The sequence below is a fragment of the Oncorhynchus clarkii genome, chromosome 15 (genome assembly GCF_045791955.1).
Source record: "Oncorhynchus clarkii lewisi isolate Uvic-CL-2024 chromosome 15, UVic_Ocla_1.0, whole genome shotgun sequence".
Taxonomy (NCBI): domain Eukaryota; kingdom Metazoa; phylum Chordata; class Actinopteri; order Salmoniformes; family Salmonidae; genus Oncorhynchus; species Oncorhynchus clarkii.
In genome coordinates, this window is record NC_092161.1 from 16,679,737 (window position 1) to 16,700,553 (window position 20,817).

General features: G+C 47.0%; 1 protein-coding gene across 2 annotated transcripts in view; it reads right to left on the bottom strand.

Annotated features, from left to right (window-relative positions):
* LOC139366977 (vascular endothelial growth factor receptor 1-like) overlaps window positions 1-20,817 on the bottom strand; it is a 77,162-nt gene that overhangs the window by 40,916 nt on the left and 15,429 nt on the right. For both annotated transcript variants that reach the window (XM_071104794.1, XM_071104793.1), the window contains exons 5-9: window positions 13,912-14,074; window positions 13,658-13,794; window positions 8,073-8,244; window positions 7,736-7,853; window positions 2,843-3,012 (exon numbers count right to left, since the gene is read on the bottom strand). In XM_071104794.1, coding sequence (XP_070960895.1) covers window positions 2,843-3,012; window positions 7,736-7,853; window positions 8,073-8,244; window positions 13,658-13,794; window positions 13,912-14,074 — 760 coding nt within the window. The remainder of the gene's footprint in view (window positions 1-2,842; window positions 3,013-7,735; window positions 7,854-8,072; window positions 8,245-13,657; window positions 13,795-13,911; window positions 14,075-20,817) is intronic.

A 20,817-nucleotide genomic window follows, 5' to 3' on the forward strand; every position in this document is an offset into this window, starting at 1 on the left:
AACGGGAAGCCCATCAATGCCTGGTGCCCTTCCATTTCCCATGCCTTTTAATGCAGTGTATAAATCCTGCAAAGACAATGGTTGCTCAAGCTCAACCTGAGCTTCTGCAGGCACCTTTGGGAGCCCATCAAAGAACTGCTGTGTCACTGTTTTGTCCTCTTTGTACTCACACTTGTAGAGCTCAGCATAGAACTCTACTGCCCTCTTTCTAATTTCACTAGGGCTAGTGAGCTCTTGTCCAACAGCTGATTTGAGACAATGAATAATTTTTCTTTGTCCATTCTTTTTCTCTAAACCAAAGAAAAATTTGGATGAGGCATCCATTTCAGATATGCCCTGAAATTTACTTCTCACCAGTGCCCCCTGTGCTCTGATACCCAGCAGATCTGCCAATGCAGCTTTTCTCCTCTTGAGGGCCTGAGTATGGCCTCGATCTCCTGTGGTCTCAACCAACGTCATGAGTTCCACTATTTCAATCTCTAGGGCTTTCATTGATCTGGTGATATCCTTGGTGACATTCCTCGTGTATTGATTACAAAATTGTTGAATCTGGATTTTCCCTATATCCCACCATTGTTGAAGGGATACAAAACTGTCCTTTTGAGACCTCCACCTCTCCCAAAAAAAACTGAAACAGTTCCTGAAGTAAGCATCACTCAATAAAGTTATATTAAAATGCCAGTATGCGCTTTTAGGTTTTACATCGTTAATGAACACCACCTCTGTTATTAAACAATGATCAGAAAATCCCACTGGAGTTATCACACTTGATTTACAGACCTGAGATTGATGCTCAAAAACATAAAACCTATCTAACCTGGCCATAGAGATGATGTTCTCTCTCACATGCGCCCAGGTGTACTGCCTTGTTCCTCCATGTTGACTCCGCCAAATATCACACAGTTCATTTGTTACAATAAGGCGTTTTAAAAACGTCCTTGAGGCTATATGAGGTTCTTGGTGATTTCTATCTAAATCGCTAACTGTGCAGTTAAAATCCCCAGCAATAAACAAATAATCTTCTTTGTTACATTTCTCAATGGTATTTGATAATGTCTCTAAAAAACATACCCTCTCAACTGTCACCACTGGGGCATATACATTTATCAGACACATATTGATGTTTTCATACCTTGCTCTAACTTTTAATAACCTCCCCTCAACTACCTCTTCAACCTCATATGACAAAGGCAAAAACCCTTTTGAGAACAAGATAACCACACCCCCACTTTTTGAGTTTTTATGACTACACACCACTGTCCCCCCCCACTCCTGTTGCCACATAACTTCATTTTCCAAATTACTATGCGTTTCTTGTAGAAAAATTATGTCACTTCCCTTTCCCCTCATTAACTCATACACCATGGCTCTTTTTTTAACATCTCTTGCCCCATTTACGTTTAAAGAAGAGATCTTAAAACTGCTCATGGATAAGAAAAAAATACAGAGGAAGATACAGCCACCACATCTCTTTACAGAGTTAAAACTGCAACTGAACTCTTTCATTTTCTTTAGAATTTGCATCACTTATTACTCTCGTGACCACTTTCTTGAGTCTAGCAATTTCAGGGCTTTTCAAACCTCCCCCTGTAATTTTTGACATCAGAAACTTTGCTGATTCAATAAACAATTCACGTGCAGGGAAAAAATCAGTTACATTGTAATCCTGCATATATTTCTTCCCTTTTGTCAACTTCAGAAATTAACGTATCTTCTCGATCCCATACCTCCCTTCCACCCCATCTATCTCACTATATTGTTGTGACGCGTCAGATGACTCACTCTCGCTATCCTCCCCAGAAGAAAACCCCATCTCTACAACCTGTTCATCTTCACCTGATTTATCCATCTCTACCTTTCTCTTAGAATTAGACCCTTCACCACCCCTTAAATTCTTCCTTTTACTCCTCGGTATTTTGAAAACATCCGCTTCCTTTTCCGTTATTTCAATCTCCTCTTGACCTCCAATTTCATTTTCCAGCACCACCTCAGCGACGGCAGTCGCAACCTCACCTACTGTTTCCCCTCCCTCTTTGTTCTGATCTACCACAATTGCCCCCGTATCCACAATGCCTTCCTCTCCTACTTTTCCAACCACATCTGCCCACCTTCTCTCTTCCCCTACACCTGTAGTATTTTCATCCCTTCGCTGTGGTACGTTAGTTGCACCCGCACCAAAGCTACTACCAGGCTCAGCGTGCTCATTCTCGGGACAATTACGCACCAAATGCCCCTCTCTTCCACATCCAAAACATTTCATTGATTCAGTAGATGCATAGAAGACATAATCAAATCCATCAATCTTAAAACTAAACGCTAAATTCAGTTCATCTCCTTCCTTTTTTAAAATCATATGCACTTGTCTCCTATGAGACACGACATGTTTCAACAACGGAGATTTGCATCCAAAAAGAACCTTCTTTATTGTAGATACGATTTGACCATGGCGAGATAACTCTCGCTCTAACACTTCATCTCTAACAAATGGTGGCACGTTAGAAAGCATAACTTTCTTCGCAGGATTCATAAGCGGAAATACCGGCGTCTGTGTCTCCCGCAACACAACACCCCTCTCAACTATCTTATTCACCTTTTCAATTGAATCTAAGAATATCACTACAGCGCTATTCATCAGAGAGAGAGAGAGAGAGAGCGAGAGAGAGAGAGAGAGAGAGGGTGAGAGATAAAAAGGGTAAGAAGAGAAAGAAGGGAACAGAATGGAACAGCAGAATGTCTAGGAGACACAAAGTGGGCACAGAGCTAAAGAGAGGATGCATGAAGATTAAAAAAAAATAGAGAAAGCGATGGAGGGTGAAGAGTGCAGGGAAATCTTTGTCCTCACCGTTGACCACAAGAGAGAGCGTTAGGTTCTGGTAGAGTCTGTGTTCCTGGATTCCAACCAGGATAGTGTACTTCCCTGCATCCTCCTCCGCCACATCACGGATCACCAGGGAATTCCCGTCCACATGGTAACGGGAACACTCCTCCGCTGCCACCTTCCCATCCTTCAACCTAACACGGAAAAACATGCAGGAAATTCCTCAATGAACTCTTATGTGAAGAACAATTAAATAATGCTAAAATGAAGAATGCTAAAACGTCATACATGTGTAACTTGGTCATCTCTATCTCTCACATAGGTTAGTGTAGGATAGTGTGTTATTATCTATGCATAGTCACTTCACCCCTACCTACATGTACAAATTACCTCTAACCTGTACCCCCCCAGTACCCCAGTACCTGTACCCCCTGTATATAGCCTCGCTATTGTTATTTTATTGTGTTACTTTTAATTATTTTTTACTTTGGTTTATTTGGTAAATATTTTCTTAGCTCTCCTTGAACTTCTGGTTAAGATCTTGTAAGTAAGCATTTCACTGTAAGGTCTCCACTTGTTGTATTCAGCGCATGTGACAAATAATAGTAGTGTAGGATAGTGTGTGGTAGTGTACGATAGTATAGGGTAGTGTAAGATAGTATAGGGTAGTGTAGGATAGTATAGGGTAGTGTCCGATAGTATAGGGTAGTGTACGATAGTATGGGGTAGTGTAGGATAGTGTACGATAGTGTAGGGTAGTTTAAGGTAGTGTAGGATAGTGTAGGGTAGTGTAGGATAGTGTAGGATAGTGTATGATAGTATAGGGTAGTGTAGGATAGTATAGGGTAGTGTAGGATAATATAGGGTAGTGTAGGGTTGTGTAGGGTAGTGTAGGATAGTGTAGGGTAGTGTAGGATAGTATAGGGTAGTGTAGGGTTGTGTAGGGTATTATAGGGTAGTGTAGAATAGTGTATGATAGTATGGGGTAGTGTAGGATAGTGTACGATAGTGTAGGGTAGTTTAAGGTAGTGTAGGATAGTGTAGGGTAGTGTAGGGTAGTGTAGGATAGTGTAGGATAGTGTATGATAATATAGGGTAGTGTAGGATAGTATAGGGTAGTGTAGGATAGTATAGAGTAGTGTAGGGTTGTGTAGGGTAGTGTAGGATAGTGTAGGGTAGTGTAGGATAGTATAGGGTAGTGTAGGGTTGTGTAGGGTATTATAGGGTAGTGTAGAATAGTGTATGATAGTATGGGGTAGTGTAGGGTAGTGTAGGATAGTGTAGGGTAGTGTACGATAGTATAGGGTAGTGTAGGGTAGGGTAGTGTAGGATAGTATAGGGTAGTGTAGGGTAGTGTACGATATCATAGGGTAGTGTAGGGTAGTGTAGGGTAGTGTAGGGTAGTGAAGGATAGTGTAATGTAGTGTAGGGTAGTGTACGATAGTATAGGGTTGTGTAGGGTAGTGTAGGGTAGTATAGGGTAGTGTAGGATAGTGTATGATAGTATAGGGTAGTGTAGGATAGTATAGGGTAGTGTAGGATAGTGTAGGATAGTGTAGGGTAGGATAGTATGGGGTAGTGTAGGGTAGTGTAGGATAGTATAGGGTAGTGTAGGATAGTGTAGGGTAGGATAGTATGGGGTAGTGTAGGGTGGTGTAGGATAGTGTGTACGATAGTATAGGATAGTATATAGGATAGTATAGGGTAGTGTAGTGTAGGATAGTATAGGGTAGTGTAGGATAGTATAGGGTAGTGTAGGGTAGGGTAGAGTACAATAGTATAGGGTAGTGTAGTGTAGGATAGTATAGGGTAGTGTAGGATAGTATAGGGTAGTGTAGGATAGTGTAGTGTAGGGTAGTGTACGATAGTATAGGGTAGTGTAGTGTAGGATAGTGTAGGGTTGTGTAGGGTAGTGTAGGATAGTATAGGATAGTGTAGAGTAGTGTAGGATAGTATATGGTAGTGTAGGGTAGTGTATGATAGTGTAGGATAGTATAGGGTAGTGTAGGGTAGTGTAGGATAGTATAGGATAGTATAGGGTAGTGTAGGATAGTATAGGGTAGTGTAGGATAGTGTACGATAGTGTAGGGTAGTTTAAGGTAGTGTAGGATAGTGTAGGGTAGTGTAGGATAGTGTAGGATAGTGTATGATAGTATAGGGTAGTGTAGGATAGTATAGGGTAGTGTAGGATAATATAGGGTAGTGTAGGGTTGTGTAGGGTAGTGTAGGATAGTGTAGGGTAGTGTAGGATAGTATAGGGTAGTGTAGGGTTGTGTAGGGTATTATAGGGTAGTGTAGAATAGTGTATGATAGTATGGGGTAGTGTAGGATAGTGTACGATAGTGTAGGGTAGTTTAAGGTAGTGTAGGATAGTGTAGGGTAGTGTAGGGTAGTGTAGGATAGTGTAGGATAGTGTATGATAATATAGGGTAGTGTAGGATAGTATAGGGTAGTGTAGGATAGTATAGAGTAGTGTAGGGTTGTGTAGGGTAGTGTAGGATAGTGTAGGGTAGTGTAGGATAGTATAGGGTAGTGTAGGGTTGTGTAGGGTATTATAGGGTAGTGTAGAATAGTGTATGATAGTATGGGGTAGTGTAGGGTAGTGTAGGATAGTGTAGGGTAGTGTACGATAGTATAGGGTAGTGTAGGGTAGGGTAGTGTAGGATAGTATAGGGTAGTGTAGGGTAGTGTACGATATCATAGGGTAGTGTAGGGTAGTGTAGGGTAGTGTAGGGTAGTGAAGGATAGTGTAATGTAGTGTAGGGTAGTGTACGATAGTATAGGGTTGTGTAGGGTAGTGTAGGGTAGTATAGGGTAGTGTAGGATAGTGTATGATAGTATAGGGTAGTGTAGGATAGTATAGGGTAGTGTAGGATAGTGTAGGATAGTGTAGGGTAGGATAGTATGGGGTAGTGTAGGGTAGTGTAGGATAGTATAGGGTAGTGTAGGATAGTGTAGGGTAGGATAGTATGGGGTAGTGTAGGGTGGTGTAGGATAGTGTGTACGATAGTATAGGATAGTATATAGGATAGTATAGGGTAGTGTAGTGTAGGATAGTATAGGGTAGTGTAGGATAGTATAGGGTAGTGTAGGGTAGGGTAGAGTACAATAGTATAGGGTAGTGTAGTGTAGGATAGTATAGGGTAGTGTAGGATAGTATAGGGTAGTGTAGGATAGTGTAGTGTAGGGTAGTGTACGATAGTATAGGGTAGTGTAGTGTAGGATAGTGTAGGGTTGTGTAGGGTAGTGTAGGATAGTATAGGATAGTGTAGAGTAGTGTAGGATAGTATATGGTAGTGTAGGGTAGTGTATGATAGTGTAGGATAGTATAGGGTAGTGTAGGGTAGTGTAGGATAGTATAGGATAGTATAGGGTAGTGTAGGATAGTATAGGATAGTGTAGGGTAGTGTACGATAGTGTAGGGTTGTGTAGGGTAGTGTACGATAGTATAGGGTAGTGTAGGGTAGTATAGGGTAGTGTAGTGTAGGGTAGTGTAGGGTAGTGTAGGATAGTATAGGGTAGTGTAGGTAGTGTAGGGTAGTGTAGGGTAGTATAGGGTAGTGTAGGATAGTATAGGGTAGTGTAGGATAGTATAGGGTAGTGTAGGATAGTATAGGATAGTGTAGGATAGTGTAGGGTAGGGTAGTTTAGAGCAGTGTACAATAGTATAGTGTAGTGTAGGATATTGTATGGTAGTGTACGACAGGATACGATTGTATAGGGTAGTGTACGATAGTATAGGGTAGTCCAGGGTAGTGTAGGATAGTGTAGTGTACAATAGTATAGGGTAGTGTAGGATAGTGTATGGTAGTGTAAGGTAGTGTACGATAGTATAGGGTAGTGCAGGGTAGTGTAGGATAGTGTATGGTAGTGCAGGGTAGTGTACGATAGTGTAGGGTAGTGTAGGGTAGTGTAGGATAGTGTAGGGTAGTGTAGGGTAGTGTAGGGTAGTGTAGGATAGTATAGGGTAGTGTAGTGTAGTGTAGGATAGTGCAGGGTAGTGTACGATAGTGTAAGATAGTGTAGGATAGTGTATGGTAGTGTAGGATAGTATAGGGTAGTGTAGGATAGTATAGGATAGTGTAGGGTAGTGTAGGATAGTGTAGGGTAGTGTACGACAGGATACGATTGTATAGGGTAGTGTACGATAGTATAGGGCAGTGTAGGACAGTGTAGGATAGTGTAGGGTAGTGTAGGATAGTGTAGAATAGTATAGGGTAGTGTCTGCAATCAATAAGAAGAAAAAGCAGCAGCAGGGAGGCAGAGAATAAAGTATACTATATAGACTGTATATGTGTGTACGGGGCCTCACTCTGGTTTTGTAACTTTTGTTTATATGTATGATAGTGTAGATTAGTGTAGGGCAGTGTAGGGTGGTGTGTGATAGTGTAGGATAGTGTAGGATAGTATAGGATAGTGTGTAAGATAGTGTATGATATTGTGGGATAGTGTAGGATAGTGTATGATAGTGTAGGGTAGTGTAGGGCAGTGTAGGGTAGTGTAGGATAGTATAGGGTAGTGTAGGATAGTGTTGGATAGTGTAGGATAGTGCGGGATAGCGTATGATAGTGTAGGATAGTGTAGATTAGTGTAGGGCAGTGTAGGGTGGTGTGTGATAGTGTAGGATAGTATATGATAGTGTGTAAGATAGTGTATGATAGTGCGGGATAGTGTAGGATAGTGTATGATAGTGTAGGGTAGTGTAGCGTAGTGTAGGATAGTGTAGGGTAGTGTAGGATAGTGTAGGATAGTTTAGGATAGTGTATGGTGGTGTAGGATAGTGCAGGGTGGTGTAGGATAGTGTAGGGTAGTGTAGGATAGTGTAGGGTAGTGTAGGATAGTGTGTAAGATAGTGTAGGATCGTGTAAGGTAGTGTAGGATAGTGTGCAGGCTAGCTGACAGTCTGTAAGTTCTTACCAGATGACTTCTGGGGCAGGGAAGGCTCGTAGTTTGGGGGAGAGACGGTATGACTTCTGTCCTGCATGAGCCTCCACTTCAGCCCCCTGTCTGGGCTTCAGACGGATAAAGGGACGGTCTGGGAGGATAAACAGACAGACAGGCAAGCATGCGCGCACACACACACACACACACACAGAGAGAGGATATCACGCATTAATGACATATTACAGATAGTGATACAGGGGAGGGTTGTTATTTGTATTCTTACTGCAGAAGTGGGTGTTTACCATCAATGAATTTCCTCATGAATGAATTTGTCACAGAGGTGGGAAGTATTACGTTTATTTTGACTCACCATAGACTGTGACAGATACGTTAGTCTCTCGACTGACCGGTCCACTGGTCACTCGGCAGATATAAAGCCCTCTGTCAGAGCGGTGGAGTTTGGGGATGGACAGAATACTGTAGAACACCATGTGAAATGTACTGGCCATGATCCACCTACTGACTATGGCTGACCTGTTGGCCTGAGGGGAGAGAGAGGGAGGAGGGGTAGAGAAAGACAGAGAGAGGGAGGGAGGGAGGGAGGGAGGGAGGGAGGGAGGGAGGGAGGGAGGGAGGGAGGGAGGGAGGGAGGGAGGGAGGGAGGGAGGGAGGGAGGGAGGGAGGGAGGGAGGGAGGGAGGGAGGGGGAGAGAAAGATGGAGAGAGGGAGGGAGGCAGTGAGGTAGAGATATTATTCAGATATAAGAGGGAGGGAGGGAGGGAGGGAGGGGTAGAGAAAGAAGGAGAGAGAGAGGGAGGGGAGAGGTAGAGAAAGAAGAAGAGAGAGAGGAAGGGGAGAGGTGGAGAAAGAAAGGGGGAGAGGTGGAGAAAGACAGAGGGAGGGAGGGAGGGAGGGAGGGAGGGAGGGAGGGAGGGAGGGAGGGAGGGAGGGAGGGAGGGAGGGAGGGAGGGAAAGAAAGAAGGAGAGAGAGAGGGACAGGGAGAGGTAGAGAAAGACAGACAGAGGGAGGGGAAGAGGTAGAGAAAGAAGGAGAGAGGGAGGAAGGGGTCAGGTAGAGTATGATGGAGATAGTGAGACGGACAGGGAGAGATAGAGAAAGTCAGACAGAAAGAGGGAGGGGGAGAGGTAGAGAAAGAAGGAGAGAGAGAGGGAGGGGAGAGGTAGAGAAATATGGAGAGAGAGAGGGAGGGGAGAGGTAGAGAAATATGGAGAGAGAGAGGGAGGGGAGAGGTAGAGAAATATGGAGAGAGAGAGGGAGGGGAGAGGTAGAGAAATATGGAGAGAGGGAGGGAGGGGAGAGGTAGAGAAAGAAGGAGAGAGAGAGGGAGGGGGGAGGTAGAGAAATATGGAGAGAGAGAGGGAGGGGAGAGGTAGAGAAATATGGAGAGAGGGAGGGGAGAGGTAGAGAAATATGGAGAGAGAGAGGGAGGGGAGAGGTAGAGAAATATGGAGAGAGGGAGGGAGGGGAGAGGTAGAGAAAGAAGGAGAGAGAGAGGGAGGGGAGAGGTAGAGAAATATGGAGAGAGAGAGGGAGGGGAGAGGTAGAGAAATATGGAGAGAGAGAGGGAGGGGAGAGGTAGAGAAATATGGAGAGAGGGAGGGGAGAGGTAGAGAAATATGGAGAGAGGGAGGGGAGAAGTAGAGAAATATGGAGAGAGGGAGGGAGGGGAGAGGTAGAGAAATATGGAGAGAGAGAGGGAGGGGAGAGGTAGAGAAATATGGAGAGAGAGAGGGAGGGGAGAGGTAGAGAAATATGGAGAGAGGGAGGGGAGAGGTAGAGAAATATGGAGAGAGAGAGGGAGGGGAGAGGTAGAGAAATATGGAGAGAGAGAGGGAGGGGAGAGGTAGAGAAATATGGAGAGAGAGAGGGAGGGGAGAGGTAGAGAAATATGGAGAGAGGGAGGGGAGAGGTAGAGAAATATGGAGAGAGAGAGGGAGGGGAGAGGTAGAGAAATATGGAGGGAGGGAGGGGAGAGGTAAAGAAATATGGAGAGAGAGAGGGAGGGGAGAGGTAGAGAAATATGGAGAGAGAGAGGGAGGGGAGAGGTAGAGAAATATGGAGAGAGGGAGGGGAGAGGTAGAGAAATATGGAGAGAGGGAGGGGAGAGGTAGAGAAATATGGAGAGAGAGAGGGAGGGGAGAGGTAGAGAAATATGGAGAGAGAGTGGGAGGGGAGAGGTAGAGAAATATGGAGAGAGGGAGGGAGGGGAGAGGTAGAGAAATATGGAGAGAGGGAGGGGAGAGGTAGAGAAATATGGAGAGAGGGAGGGGAGAGGTAGAGTAATATGGAGAGAGGGAGGGGAGAGATAGAGAAATATGGAGAGAGAGAGGGAGGGGAGAGGTAGAGAAATATGGAGAGAGGGAGGGGAGAGGTAGAGAAATATGGAGAGAGAGAGGGAGGGGAGAGGTAGAGAAATATGGAGAGAGAGAGGGAGGGGAGAGGTAGAGAAATATGGAGAGAGAGAGGGAGGGGAGAGGTAGAGAAATATGGAGAGAGGGAGGGGAGAGGTAGAGAAATATGGAGAGAGAGAGGGGAGAGGTAGAGAAATATGGAGAGAGAGAGGGAGGGGAGAGGTAGAGAAATATGGAGAGAGAGAGGGAGGGGAGAGGTAGAGAAATATGGAGAGAGGGAGGGGAGAGGTAGAGAAATATGGAGAGAGGGAGGGGAGAGGTAGAGAAATATGGAGAGAGAGAGGGAGGGGAGAGGTAGAGAAATATGGAGAGAGAGAGGGAGGGGAGAGGTAGAGAAATATGGAGAGAGAGAGGAAGGGGAGAGGTAGAGAAATATGGAGAGAGAGAGGGAGGGGAGAGGTAGAGAAATATGGAGAGAGAGAGGGAGGGGAGAGGTAGAGAAATATGGAGAGAGAGAGGGAGGGGAGAGGTAGAGAAATATGGAGAGAGAGAGGGAGGGGAGAGGTAGAGAAATATGGAGAGAGGGAGGGGAGAGGTAGAGAAATATGGAGAGAGAGAGGGAGGGGAGAGGTAGAGAAATATGGAGGGAGGGAGGGGAGAGGTAGAGAAATATGGAGAGAGAGAGGGAGGGGAGAGGTAGAGAAATATGGAGAGAGAGAGGGAGGGGAGAGGTAGAGAAATATGGAGAGAGGGAGGGGAGAGGTAGAGAAATATGGAGAGAGGGAGGGGAGAGGTAGAGAAATATGGAGAGAGGGAGGGGAGAGGTAGAGAAATATGGAGAGAGAGAGGGAGGGGAGAGGTAGAGAAATATGGAGAGAGAGAGGGAGGGGAGAGGTAGAGAAATATGGAGAGAGGGAGGGAGGGGAGAGGTAGAGAAATATGGAGAGAGGGAGGGGAGAGGTAGAGAAATATGGAGAGAGAGAGGGAGGGGAGAGGTAGAGAAATATGGAGAGAGAGAGGGAGGGGAGAGGTAGAGAAATATGGAGAGAGAGAGGGAGGGGAGAGGTAGAGAAATATGGAGAGAGAGAGGGAGGGGAGAGGTAGAGAAATATGGAGAGAGAGAGGGAGGGGAGAGGTAGAGAAATATGGAGAGAGAGAGGGGAGAGGTAGAGAAATATGGAGAGAGAGAGGGAGGGGAGAGGTAGAGAAATATGGAGAGAGAGAGGGAGGGGAGAGGTAGAGAAATATGGAGAGAGAGAGGGAGGGGAGAGGTAGAGAAATATGGAGAGAGGGAGGGGAGAGGTAGAGAAATATGGAGAGAGGGAGGGGAGAGGTAGAGAAATATGGAGAGAGAGAGGGAGGGGAGAGGTAGAGAAATATGGAGAGAGAGAGGGAGGGGAGAGGTAGAGAAATATGGAGAGAGAGAGGGAGGGGAGAGGTAGAGAAATATGGAGAGAGAGAGGGAGGGGAGAGGTAGAGAAATATGGAGAGAGAGAGGGAGGGGAGAGGTAGAGAAATATGGAGAGAGAGAGGGAGGGGAGAGGTAGAGAAATATGGAGAGAGGGAGGGGAGAGGTAGAGAAATATGGAGAGAGAAAGGGAGGGGAGAGGTAGAGAAATATGGAGAGAGGGAGGGGAGAGGTAGAGAAATATGGAGAGAGAGAGGGAGGGGAGAGGTAGAGAAATATGGAGAGAGAGAGGGAGGGGAGAGGTAGAGAAATATGGAGAGAGAGAGGGAGGGGAGAGGTAGAGAAATATGGAGAGAGGGAGGGGAGAGGTAGAGAAATATGGAGAGAGAGAGGGAGGGGAGAGGTAGAGAAATATGGAGAGAGGGAGGGAGGGGAGAGGTAGAGAAATATGGAGAGAGAGAGGGAGGGGAGAGGTAGAGAAATATGGAGAGAGAGGGAGGGGAGAGGTAGAGAAATATGGAGAGAGAGAGGGAGGGGAGAGGTAGAGAAATGTGGAGAGAGGGAGGGGAGAGGTAGAGAAATATGGAGAGAGAGAGGGAGGGGAGCGGTAGAGAAATATGGAGAGAGAGAGGGAGGGGAGAGGTAGAGAAATATGGAGAGAGAGAGGGAGGGGAGAGGTAGAGAAATATGGAGAGAGAGAGGGAGGGGAGAGGTAGAGAAATATGGAGAGAGAGAGGGAGGGGAGAGGTAGAGAAATATGGAGAGAGAGAGGGAGGGGAGAGGTAGAGAAATATGGAGAGAGAGAGGGAGGGGAGAGGTAGAGAAATATGGAGAGAGGGAGGGGAGAGGTAGAGAAATATGGAGAGAGAGAGGGAGGGGAGAGAAATATGGAGCGAGAGAGGGAGGGGAGAGGTAGAGAAATATGGAGAGAGGGAGGGGAGAGGTAGAGAAATATGGAGAGAGGGAGGGGAGAGGTAGAGAAATATGGAGAGAGGGAGGGGAGAGGTAGAGAAATATGGAGAGAGGGAGGGAGGGGAGAGGTAGAGAAATATGGAGAGAGGGAGGGGAGAGGTAGAGAAATATGGAGAGAGAGAGGGAGGGGAGAGGTAGAGAAATATGGAGAGAGAGAGGGAGGGGAGAGGTAGAGAAATATGGAGAGAGAGAGGGAGGGGAGAGGTAGAGAAATATGGAGAGAGAGAGGGAGGGGAGAGGTAGAGAAATATGGAGAGAGAGAGGGAGGGGAGAGGTAGAGAAATATGGAGAGAGGGAGGGAGGGGAGAGGTAGAGAAATATGGAGAGAGAGAGGGAGGGGAGAGGTAGAGAAATATGGAGAGAGGGAGGGAGGGGAGAGGTAGAGAAATATGGAGAGAGAGAGGGAGGGGAGAGGTAGAGAAATATGGAGAGAGGGAGGGGAGAGGTAGAGAAATATGGAGAGAGAGAGGGAGGGGAGAGGTAGAGAAATATGGAGAGAGAGAGGGAGGGGAGAGGTAGAGAAATATGGAGAGAGAGAGGGGAGAGGTAGAGAAATATGGAGAGAGAGAGGGAGGGGAGAGGTAGAGAAATATGGAGAGAGGGAGGGGAGAGGTAGAGAAATATGGAGAGAGAGAGGGAGGGGAGAGGTAGAGAAATATGGAGAGAGGGAGGGGAGAGGTAGAGAAATATGGAGAGAGAGAGGGAGGGGAGAGGTAGAGAAATATGGAGAGAGAGAGGGAGGGGAGAGGTAGAGAAATATGGAGAGAGAGAGGGAGGGGAGAGGTAGAGAAATATGGAGAGAGAGAGGGAGGGGAGAGGTAGAGAAATATGGAGAGAGAGAGGGAGGGGAGAGGTAGAGAAATATGGAGAGAGGGAGGGGAGAGGTAGAGAAATATGGAGAGAGAGAGGGAGGGGAGAGGTAGAGAAATATGGAGAGAGAGAGGGAGGGGAGAGGTAGAGAAATATGGAGAGAGAGAGGGAGGGGAGAGGTAGAGAAATATGGAGAGAGAGAGGGAGGGGAGAGGTAGAGAAATATGGAGAGAGGGAGGGAGGGGAGAGGTGGAGATATTATTCAGATATAGTAAAAGTTTTCCAAACAAGTAGTCAGATGGTGAAGTTATTCTACATACAGTACTGCATACTGTAACATAGTGCACTTAGTAGTGTATGCCATAATTGTAGTGTTCTTCATAAGGTCCTACCTGTCCAGGGTAGTCCCAGCTGATGGACACTCTGCTGTTCCACTCTGCAGTGACAGTACAGTTGATGGCCAGACTCTCCCCCTGTAGAGAGTGCACTGGACTGGTACTGTTCAGATATACCTTCATGATCTTATTCACTGGGACAGGAGTGGGGATAAGATATTTGAATATTTCCAATTTTTGAAATTCACTGGATTTTTTTCATTAGGTGTGTGTGTTTGTGTGTGTGTGCCTGCATGTGCATGTGTGATCACCTTGTCTGTGTGTGAGGTAATTGAGGGAGTGCGTGGTCCCGTTGACAGAGGTCTTGCAGGAGAACAGGCCGATGTAGAAGTAGGTGGGGCTGTGGATGAGGAAGCCCTGTCTGCTGTTCCACACTATGTTCCTCTGGTCTGGGGTCAACTCCTGGTCAGGAAACTGGAGACATGAACACACATCGTCACAACCATAAAAACAGTCTCATAAAAGCAACGTCACACAGAAGCAATGTGGTCAATATGGTCAACTTGCATTCAGTGTTCAGATAACAGGTACATCATGAACTCAACCACAACTAAAACTATTTTCTTATCTCAACAACCAACCAATCATGAACTCAACACAATCGTGTCATGAGCTATTCAGAACCACAACCACATCCTGAACCATACCAACAACACATCCACAACCATACCAACAGTCACACAAAAGCAACACTGCACACACAACTCCTGAGCAAATCATGAACACACAACAAAACAGAACAACATGAGGGCTGATAAGGACTAACATGAGGCCACAGTGGTAAACGTAGGATGAACATTATTGCTGCAATAAAATTAAACAAAGTAACTTGACAACCTCACAATACGCTCTCAACAACAGACACTGACATTACGTAAATGTACAGACATTTCACCCTGCTGATGTGGATTCTGTCTGTGGAGACAGAGTCTGGAGTTACAATAGAGACAGAGTCTGGAGTTACAATAGAGACAGAGTCTTGTGTTACTGTGGAGACAGAGTCTGAAGTTACAATAGAGACAGAGTCTTGTGTTACTCTACAGTAACACAAGACTCTGTCTCTAGTGTAACTCCAGACTCTGTCTCTATTGTAACTCCAGACTATGTCTCTATTGTAACTCCAGACTCTGTCTCCACAGACAGAATCCACATCAGCAGGGTGTATTGTGTAACATGGTTGTTTTCTTGGAGGAGGCAGACTTGAGGAAATTACTGTTACCCAGTGGAAGCATCCTGCCCTTTCTCAGGGAACAGGTGGACCCCCCACCCCCAGTGTTAATTAGCTGATAGTTCCCCCACCCCCAGTGTTAACTAGCTGATAGCCCCCCCACCCCCAGTGTTAACTAGCTGATAGCCCCCCCCACCCCCAGTGTTAATTAGCTGATAGTTCCCCCACCCCCAGTGTTAACTAGCTGATAGCCCCCCCACCCCCAGTGTTAACTATCTGATAGCCCCCCCCCCCCAGTGTTAACTAGCTGATAGCCCCCCCACCCCAGTGTTAACTAGCTGATAGCCCCCCCACCCCCAGTGTTAACTAGCTGATAGCCCCCCCCCACCCCCAGTGTTAACTAGCTGATAGCCCCCCCACCCCCAGTGTTAACTAGTTGATAGCCCCCCAGTGTTAACTAGCAGATAGCCGCCCCACCCCCAGTGTTAACTAGCTGATATCCCCCCACCCCCAGCATTAATGGAGTCTTGTGTTAACTAGCTGATAGCCCCCCAGTGTTAACTAGCAGATAGCCCCCCCACCCCCAGTGTTAACTAGCTGATAACCCCCCCCCCCCCCCCCCACTCCCAGTGTTAACTAGCTGATAGCCCCCCCCACTCCCAGTGTTAACTAGCTGATAGCCCCCCAGTGTTAACTAGCTGATAGCCGCCCCACCCCCAATGTTAACTAGCTGATAGCCCCCCAGTGTTAACTAGCTGATAGCCCCCCAGTGTTAACTAGCTGACAGCCCCGCCCCACCCCCAGTGTTAACTAGCAGATAGCCGCCCCACCCCCAGTGTTAACTAGCTGATAGCCCCCCCCCCACCCCCAGTGTTAACTAGCTGATAGCCCCCCCCCCACCCCCCAGTGTTAACTAGCTGATAGCCCCCCCCCACTCCCAGTGTTAACTAGCTGATAGCCCCCCCCCACTCCCAGTGTTAACTAGCTGATAGCCCCCCAGTGTTAACTAGCTGATAGCCCCACAGTTTAACTAGCTCATAGCCCCACTGGGGTGGAGAGGGGTTGAGGGGGGTTGAGAGGGGTTGAGGGGGGTCGAAAGAGGTTGAGGGGGGTGGAGAGGGGCGGAGAGGGGTTGAGGGTGGTAAGGAGGGGTGAAGGGGGTTAAGGGGGTGGAGACAGGTTGAGGGGGTGGACAGGGGTGGAGAGTGGTTGAGGTGGTTTGAGGTGGGTTGAGGTGGGTTGAGGTGGTTTGAGGTGGGTTGAGGTGGGTTGAGGTGGTTTGAGGTGGGTTGAGGTGGTTTGAGGTGGGTTGAGGTGGTTTGAGGTGGTTTGAGGTAGGTTGAGGTGGGTTGAGGTGGGTTGAGGTAGGTTGAGGTGGTTTGAGGTAGGTTGAGGTGGTTTGAGGTGGTTTGAGGTGGGTTGAGGTGGGTTGATGTGGTTTGAGGTGGGTTGAGGTGGGTTGGAGGGTGAGAGAAATGTCAGGATGAGGGAAACATGACTCCAATCCATCTGCTCACATCCTGTTACTACAGGATATAGACACTCAGACTGGACTGAATTGGACCCCTAGGTCATGCTACACCTCCTCTCCTCTCCCCTCGCCCGACCGGGTCACTTTCACGGCTGCAGAGAGAGAGAGTGGCCCCCTGGGTATTGTTCCCTGCTGAAAGGTGGGCCGGACAGATTAAAGATCCAGGCAGAGTGCAAAATCCTTCCAGGAAAAAAACACACTCCAGTGTGTGTGACAGAGTGTGTGACAGAGTGTGTGTGTGTGGGATGGACTCTACGTTCGAAATGCTGGGCCAGATCGGGACGGATGGAGGGAGGGGCGAGGGAACAGAGTATTTTTAGCATAATTACCTTTGTGGCTTAGGGCCGGGCGTTTGTGTGGAGATGGGAGCAGGACGTAAACATAGAGAGCAAACAGAAGTGAAGTGTGTGTGTGTGTTCTGCCTCTGTGTGTGTGTGTGTTCTGCCTCTGTGTGTGTGTGTGTTCTGCCTCAGTGTGTGTGTGTGTGTTCTGCCTCAGTGTGTGTGTGTGTGTTCTGCCTCAGTGTGTGTGTGTGTGTGTGTTCTGCCTCAGTGTGTGTGTGTGTGTGTGTGTTCTGCCTCAGTGTGTGTGTGTGTTCTGCCTCAGTGTGTGTGTGTGTTCTGCCTCAGTGTGTGTGTGTGTTCTGCCTCAGTGTGTGTGTGTTCTGCCTCAGTGTGTGTGTGTTCTGCCTCAGTGTGTGTGTGTGTTCTGCCTCAGTGTGTGTGTGTTCTGCCTCAGTGTGTGTGTGTTCTGCCTCAGTGTGTGTGTGTGTTCTGCCTCAGTGTGTGTGTGTTCTGCCTCCGTGTGTGTGTGTTCTGCCTCCGTGTGTGTGTGTTCTGCCTCAGTGTGTGTGTGTTCTGCCTCAGTATGTGTGTGTGTTCTGCCTCAGTGTGTGTGTGTGTTCTGCCTCTGTGTGTGTGTGTGTTCTGCCTCTGTGTGTGTGTGTGTTCTGCCTCTGTGTGTGTGTGTGTTCTGCCTCAGTGTGTGTGTGTTCTGCCGCGCTTCGTTTCGGATTCCAAGGCACATCCTGAAGGGAGAGCCAGGGACGAGAGGAAAGTGAGTGTACTGAGTGGTTTGTTTATTTTTTTTTGCACTTTTACCATTTCCTGAAACACTCCTCGGAAAGACAATGAAATAATAAACTGCCAGCAGCCCACTCACCCTACCTGAATGTTGTTGAATTGTATTGATCAAACTGTTCAATCTCTTCCACAGAAGAGGCTATCTACATACAATAATACTCTCAAAAGATTTGCCTGAGGGGCATCCCTTGCCTTGCTAGCGCCAGTCAGTCCTGCCCATTACTACTGGCACCTCAGCTTCCTCTGGCCAGGATACCAGCTGGTTAAGGAATCAGGAGGAGGTTGGCAGCCAGACCGCCTTAGGAGAGGAGGGGTGTGTGAGTAGGGGGAAGGGTTGGCGGAGACAGGGGGCACTCCAGACCCCATGTCCTGTCTCCGGGGGTAACAACAGTGCCAACAGGACGACAGAGGAAACCGCAGGCGCCGCTCACTCAGAACACAGCGGTAAAAAAGGGGCAACTCTGACACACTGAGACGTTGCCACAAACACACACACACACACACACACACACACACACACACACACACACACACACACACACACACACACACACACACACACACACACACACACACACACAAGCATATACAAATGGCACTTCATTGCACTTATCTACACTCTCACACTCACTCACCACTCAGGCACCAACACTCACGAACACATCCTCACACTTTCACACACATCCGCAGACTGACACAAACAAACAGACACGCACACTCCAAGGCAGAACGGTTGACAAGATAAGAACAATGATCTGTCCTAGGAGAAACAAGCGCCCTGTGACTTGTGTACAGATGGGAGTGTTGATGGAGAAACAGAGAGAAGTGTATTGTTCTAAGAGGTAGTCAGGAGTGCCAGTAGTGGAAATAGCTAGGTACTTGACAAACACTATATTGTTGCCTTTCCTTGTTTGACAAGACACTGACTAGCTGTCTGAAGCAGAATCAGGCAGCCACTAAGTGGATGTGAGAGTTATTGACATTGTGAAGTTGAGGTGGAGAATGTGACTTGATTTTGGCAGCCACAATGCTTTGATCAGTTGGGCCAGGCGGCCAGCTCTAGGAAGAGTGTTGGTGGTTCCAAACTTCTTCAATTTAAGAATGATGGAGGCCACTCTGTGCTTGGGGACCTTCAATGCTGCAGACATTTTTTGGTAACCTTCCCTAAATCTGTGCCCTGACACAATCCTGTCTCGTCGCTCTACGGACAATTCCTTTGACCTCATGGCTTGGTATTTGCTCTAACTGAGCTCAATTTCAAGTCTCATAGCAAAGGGTCTGAATCCCCTTTTCTATAATATTTCTAAAAACCTGTTTCTGCTTCGTCATTATGGGGTATTGGTTGTAGATTGATGAGGAAAAACATTTATTTAAATCATTTTAGAACAAGGCTGTAATGTAACAAAATGTGGAAAAGGTCTGAATAGCTTCTGAATGCACTGTAGAGGGGAGCTGTTTTTCTTGCTCTGATGCTTTCTCTGGTAATATAGTTTCAGCAGAGAGGAAGAGGCTAAGCGAGATGGCTCACTCTTGCCAAATTCTGTCCAGTGTAAGCCCAATGTGTTTCTATGGGAATAATATGCAGACCTAAGCTTCTCGCCTGCCTTCCCGCCTTTGGGACAAAGAATCACATTGTTCGGTCGAAGACATGAGCATCTCGTCATTACATACAGATCTCTGGTTTCAGTCTCTTGCGAATTGGAAAGGAAAGTTGGCGGGTGCACAGTGCACTGTTAGAATGCATTGCCCTAAAGGAAATTGATGTTTTGCCAAAATGATATAATTACTCTTGTCTAAATAAAATCATTCAAAATACTTCACCAGGGAGCATGGCTTAGACTTAGGCAGTAGAATGGCCTTACTGAAGAGCTCCGTGACTTTCAACGTGGCACCGTCATAGGATGCCACCCTTCCAACAAGTCAGTTTGTCACATTTCTGCCCTGCTGGAGCTGCCCCGCTCAACTGTAAGTGCTGTTATTTTGAAGTGGAAACGTCTAGGAGCAACAATGTATCAGCCACAAAGTGGTAGGCCACACAAGCACACAGAATGGGACCGCCGAGTACTGAAGAAAAATCACTCACTACCGCGTTCCAAACTGCCTCTGGAAGTAACGTCAGCAGAAAAACTGCAGTCGGGAGCTTTAGGAAATGGGTTTCCATGGCCGAGCAGCCGCACACAAGCCTAAGATAACCATGAGCAATGCCAAGTGTTGGCTGGAGTGGTGTAAAGCTTGCAGCCATTGGATTCTGGAGCAGTGGAAACGCGTTCTCTGGAGTGATGATTCGCACTTCACCATCTGGCAGTCCGACAGACACATCTGGGTTTGGCGGATGCCAGGAGAACGCTACCTGCTTTAATGCATAGGGCCAACTGTAAAGTTTGGTGGAGGAGGAATAATGGTCTGGGGCTGTTTTTCATGGTTCAGGCTAGGCCCCTTAGTTCTAGTGAAGATAAATCTTAACACTACAGCATACAATGACATTCTAGATGATTCCGTGCTTCCAACGTTGTGGCAACAGTTTGGGCCCTTTCCTGTTTCAGCATGACATTGCCCCTGTGTACAAAGCGAGATCTATACAGAAATAGTTTGTCGCGATCGGTGTGGAAGAACTTGACTGGCCTGCACAGAGCCCTGACCTCAACCCCATCGAACACCTTTGGGATGAATTGGAACGCCGACTGCGAGCCAGGCCTAATCGCCCAACATCAGTGCCCGACCTCACTGATGCTCTTGTGGCTGAATGGAAGCAAGTTCCCGCGGCTATGTTCCAACATCAAGTGGAAAGCCTTCCCAGAAGAGTGGAGGCTGTTATGGCAGCAATGCCCATGATGTTAGAAAGCAGGTGTCCACATACTTTTGATCATATACAGTGCCTTGCGAAAGTATTCGGCCCCCTTGAACTTTGCGACCTTTTGCCACATTTCAGGCTTCAAACATAAAGATATAAAACTGTATTTTTTTGTGAAGAATCAACAACAAGTGGGACACAATCATGAAGTGGAACGACATTTATTGGATATTTCAAACTTTTTTAACAAATCAAAAACTGAAAAATTGGGCGTGCAAAATTATTCAGCCCCCTTAAGTTAATACTTTGTAGCGCCACCTTTTGCTGCGATTACAGCTGTAAGTCGCTTGGGGTATGTCTCTATCAGTTTTGCACATCGAGAGACTGACATTTTTTCCCATTCCTCCTTGCAAAACAGCTCGAGCTCAGTGAGGTTGGATGGAGAGCATTTGTGAACAGCAGTTTTCAGTTCTTTCCACAGATTCTCGATTGGATTCAGGTCTGGACTTTGACTTGGCCATTCTAACACCTGGATATGTTTATTTTTGAACCATTCCATTGTAGATTTTGCTTTATGTTTTGGAT